Source organism: Schistocerca cancellata, chromosome 9 (assembly GCF_023864275.1).
Source record: "Schistocerca cancellata isolate TAMUIC-IGC-003103 chromosome 9, iqSchCanc2.1, whole genome shotgun sequence".
Taxonomy (NCBI): Eukaryota; Metazoa; Arthropoda; class Insecta; order Orthoptera; family Acrididae; genus Schistocerca; species Schistocerca cancellata.
In genome coordinates, this window is record NC_064634.1 from 406,057,563 (window position 1) to 406,076,750 (window position 19,188).

At 43.5% G+C, this 19,188-nt stretch overlaps 1 protein-coding gene across 2 annotated transcripts in view; it reads right to left on the reverse strand.

Moving 5' to 3' along the window:
* Positions 1-284: 284 nt before the first annotated feature.
* The window catches only part of LOC126101012 (arylsulfatase B-like), a 106,308-nt gene continuing 87,404 nt past the window's right edge, over positions 285-19,188 (reverse strand). Inside the window, exons 8-9 of one of the 2 annotated variants that reach the window (XM_049911680.1) lie at positions 2,463-2,621; positions 285-829 (exon numbers count right to left, since the gene is read on the reverse strand). In XM_049911680.1, coding sequence (XP_049767637.1) covers positions 351-829; positions 2,463-2,621 — 638 coding nt within the window. In that variant the 3' untranslated portion in view covers positions 285-350. The remainder of the gene's footprint in view (positions 830-2,462; positions 2,622-19,188) is intronic. The other variant, XM_049911679.1, reaches the window with a different exon arrangement.

Consider the following 19,188-nt stretch of genomic DNA (forward strand, 5'->3'; position numbering starts at 1 on the left):
ATCCGGTTCTTCAACAGTTTCTATCCCAGCTTCCCTTTGAATGCTGTCAGTGACATGAAGAGTTTATGACCAGTACTGCTGTTTGCAAAAGACTGGAACGCTGGCCAATCTCTTCCTTTTCAGGACCACAGCTGATCATCAGGTTGGTGAAGGAATATTGGTATTTCATCAACTTAATTAAGGTATAAACACTGGGGTAATGGTTGTAAGATTTGTACTGGAATTGGTATTAAGGTACACATACTGTTGAGTAAAATTCAAGAAGTATGATATGTGCAGCCATTTATTGCTCTTTACATAGCTACAAAACACTACTGAAGCAAAGTCAGTGCTGAAAGAGAGAGCAGCCACTACGTGACGACGTTGCACATGGGGTCTGCGTTGTCGGCGATGCAGTCGACCCAGGGCACCCAGGTGTTGTTCCAGCGCTTGGGGTCGGCCAGGTCGGTCTGCGTGACGTTGGCCCCCGGCTGCGGCATCAGCGGCTGCGACAGCGTCTCCAGCCGCTCCAGCAGAGTGTCCACCAGGCCCTCCGGCATGTCGGCCGGCTGGCCGTCGCCCGCCTCGCACGGGTCCTGCCTGATGTTGAAGACGCACCAGCCGCTGCTGCTCGTGATGTTGCACAGCCCGTGCGCGGGCCGCTCCGGGCAGGACACGGTCGCCTCAGCGCGCAGCCGCAGCACGTCCTCCGCCTCCGGGGACGCCCCGACCACGCTGGAGAGCGCCTGCCCCACTGGACTGGCCAGCACCTCCTCCGGGTCGTAGGCCGGGGTGAACAGCGGGTCCTCAGCGCCGCTCGCCCCGGCGTAGTAGTCGTTGTTCTGCACACCTGCCGCACCAGCACGCCGTTTACGGTTTCGATTCAAACAACTTACAACATTAAATTCACAGTAAATGGCTCAACTTCATAAAAACTACTACTTCTTCATACTCTCTCATTCCTCTCACACCTGCTACTTTTTTTCTCGCCGCATGAGAAGGCGCAGTGTGCATTAAATAATTTAGATATGTGTAGCTACCCTTCTTTGATCACTTGTTAGGGTTTCCAGCTGGTTTGTACACACCTCACGGAAACAACTACACGATGTGCGAACACCATATGAGTAACCACTTTCTATATTGTACACTTTCCTTCTTTAGTACCGTCGACACTGGTTTCCATAGCACACAGCCAGTGGCAACAAAATAAGAAATGTTCCCCTCATCTTCAACAATCGAGTATCCATTATTAAATCTTACTGTGCCCTGTCGATTTTCCTCAGGTTTTTTTGGTTTATATGCTTCCTTACACTTCATGGCCAAAATCTGTTCACAAAATTTTATCATCGTATAAATATGTGACAGAATCCTTCCACCTAAATATCTCATGAACTTACCCATTTATCACTGAATAGCAAATATTTACAAAATTTTTTTCGATCTACGAAATACGATTTCACTGAATATTAATAAAGAATAATATTTATAATACACGCGTCAGACTTATACAGGCTATCGTGGGTGTAAGTGCAGATACTTCCGTTGGTGACTGAGGATTCTGTACTGAACAGCATTACATCAGTATGTACGTCATTTGCACACTAACAATTGTCCGCAGCTCGTGGTCGTGCGGTAGCGTTCCCACTTCCCACGCCCGGGTTCCCGGGTTCGATTCCCGGCGAGGCCAGCGATTTTCTCTGCCTCGTGATGACTGGGTGTTGTGTGATGACCTTAGGTTACTTAGGTTTAAGTAGTTCTAAGTTCTAGGGGACTCCCATAGTGCTCAGAGCCATTTGAACTATTTGAACCACACTAACAATTATAGATATCACAAGTCGTATCTCTCAGTGGGGGATTGCACCTGCCAGAACATGTGGCAAGAGTAATCCATTAATGCTAATTTACCCTGGACATCAAGTCAGGTATTGAAGCTTGAACGTGTGGACACAAAATGGTAAGTCTATAACGACAGCTGTAGTCCACTTAATGATGCAGTTACAACTGTGCAGAAAACATCAGGTAGTACATTATGTGAGGTGTTTGTGGGAAGCCTGTTAGATATAGAGAAAAAACAACCAATACACTGAAGTGTTTACACATTTAATGTTCAGATGTTTGTGAAATCTTATGGGACTTAACTGCTAAGGTCATCAGTCCCTGAGCTTACACACTACTTAACCTAAATTATCCTAAGGACAAACGCACACATCCATGCCTGATTGAGGACTTGAACCTCCGCCAGGATAAGCCGCACAGTCCAACACATTTAATGTACGACATATAAAGCTATCTGCAGCTATACTCGTTACACCCTCTATAGATGAACTCTATGCTCATCGCAGACACAAAGTCTGTCACATATCAATTAATTGTGCACTGTTCGCTGTGCCATTCCACAACTGCAACTGTTGTGGGATGTGGACTGACCCGGTAGCACAGCGTCTGATGTATTTGATAGGTTCCAGACAACGCCAGCTACTCACCTTTGACGAGCTTCCAGTCGCCGACGCGGACGGCGCCGTTCTCGGCCACCTCGTCGTAGTTGAGGAGTATCTCCGTGCGCTGGCTGGGCTCTCCAGAGACCAGCCGCGGCCACATGTTTACGCCGTCCAGGTCGTCCGGCAGGTCGGATGCATTACCTCCTGTGAAAACATTAAGAAAAATTGCGTTTAACGAATTACCACTTTTAATACACAATGGACTGTTTGCTATGATGCATCATGTTTTGACATGAAGGACTTTTGTTTATAATTGCAAAAATCATAATAGACATCCTTTGTACAAGAGAGTAATGAATGTGCTCGAAAATATCCATTTTATTGTCCCAGGACGATAATCAGGCGTTGGCCACAGGAAAGATGCAAGGAGTTAGTTTTTTTTTTTCAAAATGAACACGAAGTTGGTACTTGTGCTCTGCAGAATAACGCTGCAATATAAATATTGTAAAGATAAATGCAATCGTCACAGTGCTACGTTTCAGAAGTTAATTAAGCCTACTGCAAAACTGAACTGCTACACTCCTTGACGGAAATTTCAATAGGGACATCTTTTAAAATGACGTGAAATATGACCCACAATCTAATCGCGGTGCACAGCTGTGCCAACTAAATGGCGTGACGGTAAAGATGAAGCACGCCGAGACGGGGAGAAGGAAACAAACCAAAACTTCATGGGCTGAGAGGATATGTGATGTTATTTCAGCGATTACAAAATCCAATCAAATACACAAACAACTTGGTATCTCAGTCCACCTCTATGTGTGGTGATGCAACCTCCCCCCTCCACCACTGGTCGGTCTGTATGTAGTTGGGAAGCCTGTTATGAAGCTGTTGTATCCACTAATGAGGCAAGATATCCCACAACTGAACAGCTATTCCTGATATCCTGAATACTGGCACTTACGAGTTGACGTCTTCAGTGGTAGAGTACAAGTTCTGTTGGTGCCAGATCTGGGGATCTTGCTGGCCATTTGAGTACCTCAACACACGCAACAGGCAACTGCTGTGTGTGGACGAGCATTGTCCTGCTGAAAAGTGACACTACGATTCTGTCGCATAAGATGTAACATATAAGTATGCAGAATGTCCATGACATACTGTTGCGCCCTCTTGACTACCAGCTGCGACTGAAGTTATACTCAAAGGCCCCCACACCGTGACTCCATAAGTAAAACGGCTGGGCCCCTACAAAACATTGGAAGAATGTTCCTCTACCCAGGTCGCCACCATATTCACCAACGATGGTCATCGAGGGTAGTGCAGCACCGCGATTCGTTACTGAACATAATTCAACGCCATTCATTAGCAGTCCATGCTTCCTAGTCACCGCACCACTCCATATGCACCCATCTGTATTGTACTGTGAACAGCAGGCCATGTGTAGGATTGTAATTCCCTAGTATGGCTCAAATGAATGCCACAGTAAGACACGGTATGTTGTACAGTGTTAATTGCTTGTTACTGGATGGTAGTTACAGATGTTAAGTGGTTATGATGGTCTTCGTCAGCAATACAGCTATCCTCCCCCTACCCCTTGTGGTGGTTAGACATAGTCGACTGGTACTTTGTGACGAGTATACTGGCCCTCACATTCGAATGCAGTCCAACATTGGGCCATTGTTATACTCTGGTTACTGCAAAATTTGATCAGTCGGTCAAATAGGGACGCAAAATGAGGCGTGTCTCTAACTCTTGTCAGTGCTGATGAAGCTCTCTCGATTACACGGCATCTCCATGTGTTCCTCAGTGATCATTCAACGTCAGACTCTGTTCATGTCCCTCATATATCTTACTACACCTGATGACAACACAATGCTAATGCACTCTGCTGAATATTGTAACTGTTGCAGGGAATTGAAATTCTAATCAGTGATACTTGCTGATGGCGTGTGCTGTACGAACGTACATTCACATCAGACCATGTCTTCTTGGTACTTCACCTTTTTTTGTCAGACAGTGTTATTAGATGTGAATGCCACTGATGTGGGCACTGCCTGTGATTGTTTCCCTGGCTACCCTCCCAAATGAGCACCCTGCCCCCTCTTCCCACCACCTCCCTCCCCTGGACGTACCTGCTGCTGCGTACAGCGTGGGCAGCCAGTCCGATATATGCATCAGCTCGTGGTCCACCCTGGACATGTTCTGCAGCAGGGGGCTCCATACAGCAGCCACGCCGTGCACCGCACCCTCCCACAGGCTGTTCTTTATCTGCAAGCAAAACAACACGACACGTCACAGCACTTCAGACATCATATATCATATTACATATTGTGAATGATTTACATTGTTTAACGGATTAGCTTCAATTTTTCGAGGCCCAACACTTTGGTGAGGGAACTGATATGTAAATTATTTGGCCCTGTTGTGGCAAGTGTGGAGCTGTGCAGATATAACTGGAAGCTGTACACCTCCTGCAAAACCTCCTTGCTACACATCTACAGCTATATACAAATCTATATTAGTACTGTGAAAGCCATCGCATATATGAGGTACACCAGCACAAAGGATACCCGTCCCCTTCAAAAGTTCAAAAGTTTTGACGAAGATCGACTGACTGTACACCCTTGTATATGTCGGATTTCTGTAGTTCCCTTATCGTGAACATAGCGTGATCACCGCATTGTTGAAGGTGATACACGGTGCGTCTCAGAAGAAGTCTTCTAAAATATCTAACGCTGTGCTTTATGTGGTGCACGGCTTTAATCTAGCAACAGCCTTTGCAAACTTTAAAGTGTATTTGTGGAACTGTTGTAATGAAGTACGGGAAACAGATGCTTTCAGGTTTGTTAGTACACTATTGTCAGTGGTGGGAAGGAGACAGCACACATGTCACTCACTTCAGGACTGTCAGCCATTTCAGTAGCTAAGTAAAAGTGGCCGATAGATCACATGTGTTCACGTATGGTAAACGTTTTTTTCCTAGATGATGAGAATGGCATTGCAATGTGGTGGATGTTTATTTGGTATTTTAATCGCACAGCTACACCTAGCTATACAATACTATGAGGGGTAACAAAACCTCAGAGGAACAGGAAACATTCTTAGTGGAATTGAAAGCTGCCATTAAGAAGAGGTGTGCTTGATTTCCCTGTACCAGTTGGCCCGAGTTATGAGGAACTTCTGAGAAAGAGTTACAATTGTAACAAGAAGATGACCTCCACTTGCACGACATAAGTACCAATGTAAATCAAATAGAAGATGTTAATCTTTGATTTTGTATAAATTTGTATTTTCTAAAAACCCAATAACTATTATCCATTTGAAACCATCTTGCTAAGATGTGTCACCATGTGTAATCGTCTCAAGAAATTCTTAGATGTTCTTTCACTCTGCTGTGGCTAATTTCTTAATTATCTTGCTAAACAATCCAGGCGAAAGAATTAAAAAATGGACAGGCAAAAAATATAAAAAGTTCTGTTCACATTACGTAAAGTATCCACGTATTCTTCCAGTGAATATACAACTTGCAGGAACAACTGCTCTCCTGTGGAAGTGCCAAATCTAGGTTATTCTTACAACGGCTACTCAATGCAGCTTGTGACAAAGTACGGGGTGGTAAGAAAATCTGACACCTCACCCTGAAAGCACTTCTCTATTGATTGGCTGTTATATGAACCAGAGTTCATATAAGGGGTAGCTAAGCCAACTCGTAACCGACCGTTATGGACATTCCAAGTGGAACCATCAGCAAGAAACGGAAGCAAAGAGTCCGAGAAGAATGTTCTTGATCTCCTGGAGAACACGCAAGAATGACACAGAAGTGTCAAGATATACGAGGGATACATTTTTTCATGGTCCTATCGGTCGCAAAATTAAAACCACGGTGAAAATCCCACGAAGGTTTGCGCAGATGTGTCGTACAATGTTTCTAGTATGCTCGTCGATGGCGTCATGTCGTACTTTTCAGTTCTGAGTGCATAGTGAGCGCGTAAAAATACCTAGAACGATGGTGTCACCCGCCAAGTGTGAAACGTATACTGTCATTCGACTGCTAAATACTGAGGGGTTTCGCCTGATTGAATGCAGCCCAGATAACGTGACTGTCATCCGTGACAGCAAAGTGTGGCAATGGTGCCAACTTTGAAACGGGACGCACAAACTTCCATGATACATGCGGCCAAGGAAAGAAGCGAGTGTCAACCAATGGTCTTATCTAGCTATGTGTCAAATCGTGTATGAATTTCAATTCTGAACAAGCGAAGAGGAACGTTGTCGTGAGACGTTGTCCTTCATGACAATGCCCGGCCGCACATTTGATCTGGAACAAAGAAGCTCCTGCAGCATTTCCGATGCCAAGTGTTTTGACCACCTACCGTAAATCCCGGACTTCGCTTTCATCTTTTTTCTCACATGAACCGTTGGCTGTAGGGACGACATTTTGGTGCAGAAACTACAGGCAGAGAACTGGTGGGAAGCACGGGCGGCTGCCTTCTAAGACGAGGGTACTGACCAGTTGCTACAACGCTGTGACAAATATCTAAGTCGGAAATTTGTGGTAAGGACTAAGGGACCAAACTGCTGAGGTCATTGCCCGCATCTCGTGGTCGTGCGGTAGCGTTCTCGCTTCCCACGCCCGGGTTCCTGGGTTCGATTCCTGGCGGGGTCAGGGATTTTCTCTGCCTCGTGATGGCTGGGTGTTGTGTGCTGTCCTTAGGTTAGTTAGGTTTAAGTAGTTCTAAGTTCTAGGGGACTGATGACCGTAGCAGTTAAGTCCCATAGTGCTCGGAGCCATTTTTTTTGCTGAGGTCATCGGTACCTAGGCTTACTCACTATTTAATATTAAACCAACTTACGCTAAGGCCAACACACACACCCATGCCCGAGGGAGGACTCGAACCTCCGACGGGGGGAGCCACGCGAACCGTGACAAGAACCCTAGACCGTACGGCTACCACGCGCAGCTTATCTAAGTCGGAGCGGCAACTATGTAGAGAAGTAGTGGAAGGTGTAGCTAAATGTTGCAAATAAAGCATTTTTGATTTTTGTTGTGGTTTTTATTTCGCGACCAATCGGACCTTGAAAAAAAAAATAGCGTTTGTGTTTCCGGAAGAATCATCATCAGGAAGAAGAGAATAGCAGGAAGTTTATTCGCCCGTTGCAAGAGTTTTGTGTTCCTTGTCTGGACCATGAGAACAACTACTACGTATGTTTTACAACAGAAAGCGTGGCACTTGTAGCTACCAACTGCAGTTAAACTTCGTAGCGTTATCTTGCGTTAAAACTGCTGCAGTCAACAAGACTTGTCTTCCTACATTATTGGGAGTCCCATCTATTGTATTCGTACTGACAGGTAAGGCAAATGAAAATACTCCCTCTAGTAGATACCCCAATACAGAATCTCTCTACCAACTGGTGTGACCGAGCGATTCTAGGCGTTTCAGTCTGGAACCGCGCGACCGCTACGGTCGCAGGTTCGAATCCTGCCTCGGACATGGATGTCTGTGATGTCCTTAGGTTAGTTCGGTTTAAGTAGTTCTAAGTTCTAGGGGAGTGATGACCTCAGATGTTAAGTCCCATAGTGCTCAGAGCCATTTGAACCAGACTCTCTGTAGAGAATCGTCTGCTGACAGTTTTAAAGAGCAGTCGACGACCTCCACAAAACGATTCATTTACAACAGCAGCTGTAACATTAGTTTTAAGTTACTGTCGATGCTTTCACATTTTTGATGTGGTGTTTATTTTCCTCAAATAGTGCAAATGGCTCTGAGTACTATGGGACTTACCATCTCAGATCATCAGTGCCCTAGACTTAGAACTACTTAAACTTAACTAACCTAAGGACATCACACCCATCCATGCCCGAGGCAAGATTCGAACCAGCGACCGTAACAGCAGCGCGGTTCCGGACTAGAGCGCCTAGAACCACTCGGCCACAGCGGCCGACTTATTTATCCTCACAACATATTTTATTTACTAGTAGAAAATGTGCAACTGGCTAACAGCTTCTGAAAATGAAGCAAATCATTATCGACTCCAGACTGTACGATAGTGTAGGAGAACTCGACTCACGCCTCTGAACGGGAAGTTGGAGCCCCAGTTGACGTCGCTGCCCGCCCCGTTGTCTGCGACGAACACTATGATGGAGTTGTTGAGCATGTCGCGCTCGTGCAGGGCTGTCACCACACGCCCCACCGACTCGTCCATCTTCGCCATCACCGCTGTCAACATAACAACATTCCCACTTATTATACCATAATTTACAGACCTTGGTGTATAACAATATCTGAGTCATATTAATACCATAAGCTATAAACAACACGCTGAAGTGCCATTTTGGACACTAAATGTGCCATCCGAGCATCACCTCACTGGTGATGAAGGTGTTCATAGGACGGAAAGCAGAAACAGTTTGCGACACAGCTCACCTGCGAGTATGCGGCGGTCGGGATGCGAGATGTAGGAGAAGCTGTTGATGAGGTCCTGCGGGGCGTTGATGAGCTGCGAGTGGTCCCCAGGGTGACAGGCGAGGTGCGCGAAGTAAAGGAACAGCGGCTGCTCCGTGTCGTGTTCCCGGATCAGCCGCTCCGCCTCCTCGGTGAACACGTCCGTCGCGTACTTGCCGTTGTACTGCCACGCCGTCGTCAGGTTCTCGCGCAGGTCGTACCCGTGGGCACCCTGCCGGGGAAAACGTAATACTCAGCCGTTACATGATTTTCTATCGAAAAAGCTCTAGCTGTCATTACACCTCGTACAGTACGTAACAAGAATAGTCTCTCTTCAAAAGGACATATACTGAACAGCAACAACCTAATTTATTGTAATGCGAAATGCGACAATCTTATCCTCATTTTCATCATCTAAAGAAGCACTACATCAGTACGTGCCCATAAATGATAATCACCAAATCTTCTGAACACCTAGGTGAGTTACTACAAAATCCAAGGAACAGCCCATACAAATGTGTGAATTCTTAAGGGACTAAACTACTGAGGTCATTGGTCCCTAGACGTAAACACTACTTAACGTAACCTAAAAGATCTTATGCTAAGAACAACACACACATCCATGCCAGAGGGAGGACCCGAACCTCCGGCGAGAGGGGCCGCGCAATCCATGACATGGCACCCCCGACCGCACGGCCAATGTGCGCGGCTCAGTTCGTACAGTGGCGTCGTTGTGGTTCATTCATTTAAGATAGGTAAGGTGTGTCATTCCAAGACGATGTGTGGAGCGTGGAAATTGCAGTCTGAAACTTTGTGGAGATATTCGACCCTTTTCAGACAAATGTGGGACATTCATACTGGACATGTATGATTAGATGCATTGACGGTCGTTTTAGAGTAAAGAATGGTTCGTCAGGGCACTCAGGAAATCATCATTTTCCTCTGAAGTGAATATCCTGTTACAAGGCTTGTGGTGAGTTACTGCAGAGTGTCATATCTCCTACCTATCGAAAGTAGTATTACAAAGCCATGTGGTATGGTATCTACACGTCAAATGAGTAGTGGAGAGGTCCACTGAAAACATAGTCTTCTTTCGGGGAAAATGCAATGCATCTACAAAAATAAAAGCATACATAATACGTCAGTGCGACTAACTATAGAGCATTGTGGCATTTTTTAAAGGCCTTATACAACATTAGCGACATCAGAGACTAAAGCATTTCAAGAACAGACTGTGAAGATAATAAGAGTTTAATAAGATTTATAGATAGGGGATATGCAGAGAGAATTTAATGCGAATAATTGAAGGAAGGTGACGTAGCTTACCAAATGAGTAAATTTAGGGAACAGGTGTTGAGCAAAATTTGGCGCATTTCGTTGTCGTATAATCTGAATAAAGATCACGAGGGTAACATCAGAGTTACTACAATAATACTGTGGTATATGAACAGTTACTTTTCCCTCACCTCTTGTATAAATGGGAGAGAACACGAACTTGTCAATGTTGGTACGGCATTGTTTCCACTATGCTCCGTATAGTAGTTTCCGCGTTACTTAATGTTGCAGTGGGGTACAGGTTTTCTGGGAACGAACTGAATGCAGATACATGCTGTATCAGATAAGGTAGACTCCGCTCTACATGCTGTCTCATGACAGCGTTTGAAGCACAGACATTTCTACTCGGTGATTGATGTAATGCTCCATATTTTTGTGATATGCAGATTGGTCCACTTAAATGTTCCAGCGCAAAGACCTCTGGAACAACTACAGACACTGAAAACCGACTTTAACGATTATGAGTGTAAGGCAATGAGCTCATGAAAGCAAATACCGTGAGACATTCTAAAACGTAAGCAGCTATTATTTTCAAGGCAAACTTACGTTGTTTAAAGAGATTCCCTATGTCATTTCTTACGCAATCGATAATTTGAAAAATCATGAAAGGAATGGTGTTGGTTGCAACGCAATACGTCAGTTACATAACGACAAACTGCAAAATGAAGTTTACGTTTGAAGTAAACTAAACTGGAGGATATTGCACATCCCGAGATGCAAGCGTGAACCCCATGTTTCTCGTAATCATGATGTGGTTGACGTTCTACGATACAACATTCTAGTACTGTAGCAGTGATCAATAAAGCATGAATCAGTAATCCCTGTCTTTATTTTTCATCATTGGTGACGGGACCTCTGTATCGTTTCCAGCCCATTTAATAGCAGTGTAAATAGCAATATGTACAGCGTTTGTTGCTTCGTACTACGTCTATCACATCGCGATTACGACCAATGTGGGGTTCACGCTTGTATGTCGGAATGTGCAACAGCGACGAGTTTTGTTCATTTCAAGCATCAATTTCGCTTTGGAATTTCTCAGGATGTAAATCACGTATTGCGCTGCAACAAATGCCATCCTTTTTCTGATTTTTTACGTGATTGATTGTGTAAGAAACAATATGGAATGTCCATTAAAAAACATTAGTTTGCGTAGACAAAAAGTTTTGGTGACGTTTTAGAATAACTCGGTTTTCAGTACCTATAGTTGCTCCAGAGATATTTGTGCTGAAAAATTTAACTGGGCCACCCTATAGGTTAACCCCAATATACACTTGTTTTATTTTAAAAGATGACTACGTTTTCATAAGACATATATCGGGAACACCAAATGTACATATAGTGTTGACAACCACTCTGAAAATTTTGAGGCAGGCAACAGTTGTGCCTTTCTGTTCATCTCATATGAAGCCACTTGGGAAACTGTACAAGGGACTAACTAAAAAATTTACAAGGCATTCTTAATAAAGAAGTATAGAAAACTCCCTGAGACTTTATGAGATGATTAAGCCATAGAAATCAATCTCTTGGTCACATGTTAGTCTTTTGAAACTTATGACTTCTTTTGATCTTGCAGTCATCATTAAATTCAAGGAATATAGCAACGACGTACACACACGTAGTCAGTACTACATGTCATTGTTGTAATAGTTGAATCATGTGATGACTCCAAAACTGAATCTGGTTATAGTGTTTAATAAAGTAATTTGTCACCAAGACATTGATGACAATAATTTAATGCTTTTACAGTGACCACCGGCCTCCTCTGCAGGTCCGAGGGAATTTTTGAGGTGAACTGAAGCGCAGAAAAGAAGCCGACTGGTTACCTGGTCTGCAAATATGTAGTCGTAGTAGCCGACGCCGGCGTTCCAGTAGCCTAGATGGGAGTCGAACCCGCGGTATGTGGGCGTGTAGACCTTGGAGTAGTGGCCCAGGTGCCACTTGCCGATGGCCCTGGTGACGTAGCCCAGGTCCTTGAGGTACTGCGGCAGGATCTTGCCCTCGGGCAGCGCGTGCACCTCGTCTCCCAAGATCACGTGGCCTTGCATGCCTGCAACAACACGAGATGTCTAATGTTACAGTGCACACACGCAGATGGAAAACCTGTGGAGCAATATATCTGCTGGTAACGCAACAACATTTGCTCTCTGCAGTGAGCTGAGGAAACAAAAGGGGCTCAACACACAAACACCAAGACCGTAGTAAGGAAGTAGGTTGCAATTCTACTTCCCATTGAAGTAGAGGTATCAGAAATTGAGAACGAGATCGAAAACTTACACAGAGGTAACGTCAAAGGGACTATGCACAAAGTAAGTTTGAGAGACACTACAGGAGTTTCTTGTGTATAATCTTCTCACATGGCAGAATAACGAGAAAGTGCTGTTGCAGTGCTAAGCACGGACCGTCGCTGATGGCAGACTCACCCAGCCGGACGGGGTACTTCCCGGTCATGATGGCCGACCGGGACGGCGTACAGACTGGCTGCACGTAGTGGCTGTTGAGGATCACCCCGTGGTACGCCAGGGCGTCGATGTTGGGCGTGGGCACCTGGTCCGAGCCGTGGAAGCTCACGTCGTTCCAGCCCTGCAACACGTTTTGTTGTTACGTCACACGCATTCGTTTAGGGAATGAAAACAGTGTAGCGTTGAGCAAAAAACCAGGAAATAAAATGACAACTTCTCATCGATACTATTATTACCCATGATAAACGTGACACATTTGAATGAACTAATCTCCATTGACTACCTCCATTGCCAAAAATTTGAATGAATACTTACGCACATACGGAAAAAATTTCATGTACAATTTCACAAGATTTTGCTAGATTTCTTTCCCTACCATCTCTGATCTGGAATTCAACTTCATTTGTTACACTCATTTCAAAAGCCTTTTTAAGAACTATTTTTCGATTGGTGCAGGTCTTTTCTTAGCGTACTTGTTCAGCTCACATTAAGTTCTTCAGCATACATAGCATCCTTTTGATTTAAAGTTTTAAAATATGAGAAGAGTGTATTTAATTGTTAATTTATATACACGAACAGTTGTTTTAGCAGGATTTTACTTTCGTCTGTGTTGCTTATTACTTTTCTGTTTTCCTACTCTTTTCCCTATAAATCGAATATGCATTAGATGCCTGACTTACGTTGCCGTTCCATTTCAGCCATCAATTTTCTTCTAACCCTTGTCAAGAAAAGCAGACCTTAGGAAGTCATTCAGGCTTTTATATAAGTTCTGGTATTCTTTTGCACTTAATTGGGGCTGTTCTGTGTTCAGATCACTGGGTACATCGTTATGTTAGGTCTCTTCTCTGTACCCTTTCTAATTACTGCACAGTGTCTCCAGTTGTGTCCGTCGATTGCATCACGTCGCTGTTTTCACTTCTGAGCAGACAGTGAGCACGTAAATACGCCTAGAACAATAATGTCTCCAGCCAAGTATGAACGCCTGTAACAGTTTTCGCCTGATTTCGTGCAGTTCACACGTAATTGTCATGCATTTCCTTGCTCGTGACAATTCTTGCCCACACACTGCAGTGGCAATGAGGACGTTCCTACAGCGTTTTCGTTGGAAGGGGTTTGAGCGTCCACCACACAGCCTAGACTTTGCTCCCGCTGATTTTTATCTCTCTTCACATGAACCTCTGGCTAAGACGATAAAATTTTGGCACAGATAACGAGCTGTAGACTAGCTTAGAGAATTGGCGGGAGGCACAGGCGGCTGCCTTCTATGACGATAGTATTGAAAAGTTTGTACAATGCTACGACAAATGTGACGGAGCGGTGACGATGTAGAGAAGTAACTGGAAGGTGTAGGTGTTGCAAGTAAAAATTTATGGGTTTCCTTGTGGATTCCATTTCGCGGCCGAGCGGACCTCCCTTGACGAACAACCCTCGCAGGTACGGCTAGTGAGTATGCTACGAACACGTGCAATTATGATGAGGGTTGACCCCTGACACAGATCCCAGTACGGAGCCAACTCCGTTACTTGGACTGTAGAGAATGTACGACTGAGTAGTGGATATCAGTCACTTCGAAACACTAGTTTTAATTTCTTCTCTCCTTTGAAATATCATAGGCTTTGCCACTCATGCAGTGAAGATTGCTGGACGAGCCGATTAGACCAACCAGCAGCTGGAGAAGCTGTAATGAACTGTGAACTCTGAACATACTGATGGTGAAATCATGGCTCCCATGAAATGAAGTCATTGTGCCAAATAATATAAAGTTGCCTTGGAGTTACATGTCTCTCTTACAAACGTATAACACCTACTACAACGAGAAGCAATGAAGTTCGAGACTTTAGATCATCAAAAAGTCATAACATTCTCTCTGGTGTCTCGTAATTCTGCAACAAATTGACATCAGCAGTTCAATACCTGTATCTGTCCTATGTTCCCTCCTAAGAAACAAGGATGTATAATACTATTTGTCCAGTTGACATTTGGACAGAACGGCGACTCACCATGTCGTCGGCGACGATGAAGACGATGTTGGGCGGCTTGGCCCCTGCCTGCCCCATGGCGGCCACCAGCCACACACTCGCCACCACCAGCAGCAGTCGCATCCTCCCCAGATGTCTCTGCCAACAGTCAGACACAGAACAGCTGTCAGTACAATGCCTTGTTCTACTGGAAATGTACACATGGTTGTCATACTAACGAAATTCATTTGTAAGTCTTTCAGAGCTGTGCGACCAGCTTACAACATTCAGCTAGGAAGGTAATTTGCAGTGTGCAGCACTACAACTCCAGAGTAAGTAATTATTACTATTAGCTCTGACTGTTTGATGTCCTCCCTCATGGTGCAACAATCAACTCTCAAGTGTATTGTGCAAATGAACTTCTCCTTCTCCACAACAATGCAAGGCCTCACACAAGTCTGCACAGCCGAGAGGAACTCACAAACCTTCGTTGGAGTGTTCTTCCTCATCCATCCTACAGCCTGGATCTCGCACCTTCTGACTTCCATCTGTTTGGTCCAATGAAGGATGGACTCCATGGGAAGCGTTATGTGGGTGATGCAGAGGTTATTGTTGCAACAAGACATTGGCTCCAACGTCGACCAGAAGAGTGGTAGCATGTGGGTATACAGCCCCTCCCAATAAGGTGGAATAAGATCATCACATTGAAAAAGAATTTTGTTGAAAAACGTGGTTTTGTAACTAAAAGGATGGGGAATAATATGGTGTATTGGAATCCTGAATAAAACAAACCTGCTTTCAGAAAAAATAGTGTTGCGTTACTTATTGAACTCCGCTAAAAAGTGTTTTGTTAAATGCACACAAATGTGCTGCTCCTGAACACTCAATCACCATAATCTACCACTAAAGGTTTATGTGAATGATGAAATACTCACAGTCAATGAGCAGTTCACCAGGATATGCTCACAGTCAGTCTTCTATAATGTGTTAACAATTTTCCCTGTCTTGAAGTGGAAATTTGTGTTAGTTACCATCAGCTTCCACTTAAAACTTTTTAACCTGTAGTAGTTTTTGATAACACATCTTCTTAATGTGATTTCATTTACTGATTATTGGCATGTAGTAGAGTAGTTATTTAAAACATGGACTATTAAATAGAGTACCGATAAGATTTTATAAATTGCAGCACTGTTAAATAGGAATACAATATTTGTCCATATCTTCATGGCCATGTTGTATCTTAGAACAGTTTTTCATATTTTAAATACCTTGGTTTCAGGAGGAATTTTGGTAACTTCAGAAAAAAAACTGCAACACACATAAAGCGAATGCTGTCATTACAAAATGAAATAATAAAATAGGTCAAACTTAGATTACACGGCCGACAGTCTGAAAAGTGTTCTAATTATGAAACCGTGCTGAGAATTAAAGCCGAATTTTTTGTGTGAAAACTATCATACCTTTTTTAATGACATAATCTTTATTAACATTCTACATCCTTATTGTTCATACAGTATGTACACATTTATGCACCAAAATAGTCAACCTGAAGACGAACAAATTTCTCCTACCGAGAGACCACTTTGATGATCTTCACTATAGAACTTTTGGCTTTATTGACGAGGCCATAACCTCACCTCTGCTTACGTCGCTGCATCGCAATCAGTGTGAAGTCCTAGAAGATGTTCTTTAAACTTTGGTAACAGATTAAAATCGGATTGAGCCAAGTCGGGACTATATGGAGGATAAATGTTGACAATGAATCCATGGCATAGAACTGTTGCGGATAACGCAGCGTTCTTGTATGGTCTGGGATTGTCATGCTGAAGGAGAGTGTGCTCCATGAGTGAACGAACACTTCTAATTCGAAACTCAACTATAGCACGCTGTTTCCCATGCACCAACATAGATACGTTACACACCACCATTTTGCACACTACAATTCAGATTCCTCTAGCGTCTGAAAATGTGTAGACATGAAGAATAAATATGTGCAATGGGAATAAGTTTTGTTTTGTTTAAAATCCTTTTTCACATAAAAAGTTCGGAGGTATTACTTTAAGAATGATCTCATACATATATTGCGTAACCACTACCAAATCACATCGGTTGATATGGGTATCAGTAAAACTTCAGAATACCCATGTAAAAGACAAACAGAAATTGAAAATATCGTACTAAACCAAAAGTATTTTCATCGCACCATAACGCTGCGCTATTTCGAAAAACCACGTAAAGTACGAAAATCTATAACAGTTGTCAGTTTGGATAATTATTACTAAGGTTGTAACACGTATTACCTAAATGAATTAGGCGTACAACATACAATGCAAAAATCTACGTTATGAAAAGAGAAAAAAAGTTCAAAATAAAATGTTATGCATTGGCTAAATATTTAGGGGTAATAGTAATAAGCGATACGTAACGGACGAGACATGTGAAATCAGACTTAGGGAAGGTGAAGGGAAAACTTAGATTTCTGACAGAGTGCTGTGCATCTGTAAAACATACTCCTTACAAGACGCTAGATGGACCAATTGCAGAGGACTGCTTCAGCACAGGGAGTCATCATCGAATAACCACGGCAGTAGATATAGAGCTACTCCAAAAGCGTTGTGACATAATCGTAGCCATTGAGAAAGTAGCAGATCTGCTGAGGGAACGTAATTGTGAATCCTTGGAAGAAAGGCGACTGTATTCTCAAGGAAGCACATCTCTTACGTAGCGAGCTGTTTATTTCCCACATTTTTGGACGAGGTAGTACAAACCAAAACAAGAAAAAATGGTGTGGTGAACATGGGCTCTGAAATACCAACCTTAACAACCGTGATCACTTGTTCATCTTCGATTTTGTGGAATACATTTGTTTTACTGAACAAGTGCACATCGCTCGTAAGATATGCATTTTTGAACTCATGTTCACTAGACATTTTTTTCTCGTTTTGGTCCATTTTACCTGTCCATTCTACCTCCTCTGAAAATTACCTACCCTACAGTCTCAACAACAACAGTACTAGAGTACAAGTACATGTATTCCACTGTCTGACGTATCAGAACGATTTTCTCTTGTAACTTTTGACCTTGTCGTTTTCGGACCGGATCCTTATCTTATACTGAGACATTTACCCTTCTCCATCATCCCTGAAAGTTTGTAATGTCACCGTCGAACCACCCTGTGCACACCGCTATGTGCTGAGCAGTTGGTCGCTGTGTGTATATTTAGACCTGAATGTAGACAAGACGAATACATTCACGAGACGTGTAGGGGTAATGTGTCAGTAAATGATGGGAAGACATTTGAAGGCAGACAACGCAGAACAAGACACGAGCAACAAACAACTACAGAGCTATAGAGAGTGAACATCTGTCCCCAATAAACGGCCGTGGCAAAGAACGGTCGCCAGGGTCAGAAGACGGAATAGGCGAGTAGTGATGTTAGAACTCAGCGTCTTCCAAAACTGGTTTTCTGTGACTACCATGTGACGTGAAGCGATATTCTCAAAGGTAAAGACCGCGGCAGAATAGCCATCCATAAATCTCGGAATATCATTAAGTCGCCACACAGCACGAAGTGAATGGTACGAGGCCGCTTCCATGAACCAGTGACGACTGGCCGCTTCTAGAATGGTCTTAGGAACCACGTGTTGCCTTATCTCCGACAAGATTTCGGTTTTACACACGGATAGTCGCAAGCAAGTTCTCGCGTCTGACTGCCTGCTTTCAACCTTGAACGTGCAGGTGGCTGAGAGATGATTAGGGACATTACTTCTTGGCAGTATGTTCATCTTCTTACTACTCTCTAAACGCAAGCCACGGCCGAGATATATGTGGACATTTCAGTCCCTCTATTTGTACAAGACATTGTTCCCATATAAATAGACAATACATTGTTCTAATTATGTTCAGCCGTCCATTCACATTCACGAAAACGAAGTTTAGCTCCACACTCCCTTTCCTCGCATAGTTATGCGATGTCTGTATTGTTGAGAAAACATTTTAATGTGTGTAAACACAATTCTATGGAGATGCAAGCAATTACTGCTTGAACAGGACAGAATACGAAGACGCGATACTTTTCTATGGGTTTTCAGGGGGTGCTACAACACATTTATATCGCTTTAGTCGCTCCACGCACACAATATGACATTCCTTTGTATCACTCAAGGTAAATGGAGCTCAATTTTGACACTCATTGCTAACTCATGGCCAGTCTTCTCCATGAGAACCTATTATTCCAATTCAATTAGTTCATGAACTGCTTCGAACATTAATTAACTGAACATAGCTCAAATTATCTTGTGGACTTGAAGACCTCTTCTCTGCGTTGACAGTGCCAAGTTAACGCGTTAGTTCTCTCGCTGGCAATAACCTGCATTAGAATAATCTAACGCGCTTAAAGGTAGTACCCCAGAACACATATAAGCAACGCCCAAATTTACTTTTGCAACAGGTTTATTCATCGGTACCATCAATGAGTACCACGCTTGCGATGAAATGAAACACTTGGAACATTTTTTTTAAGTTATGAGAATTAGAACTAGAAACTCCCTACACATTGATATAATATACATTGACT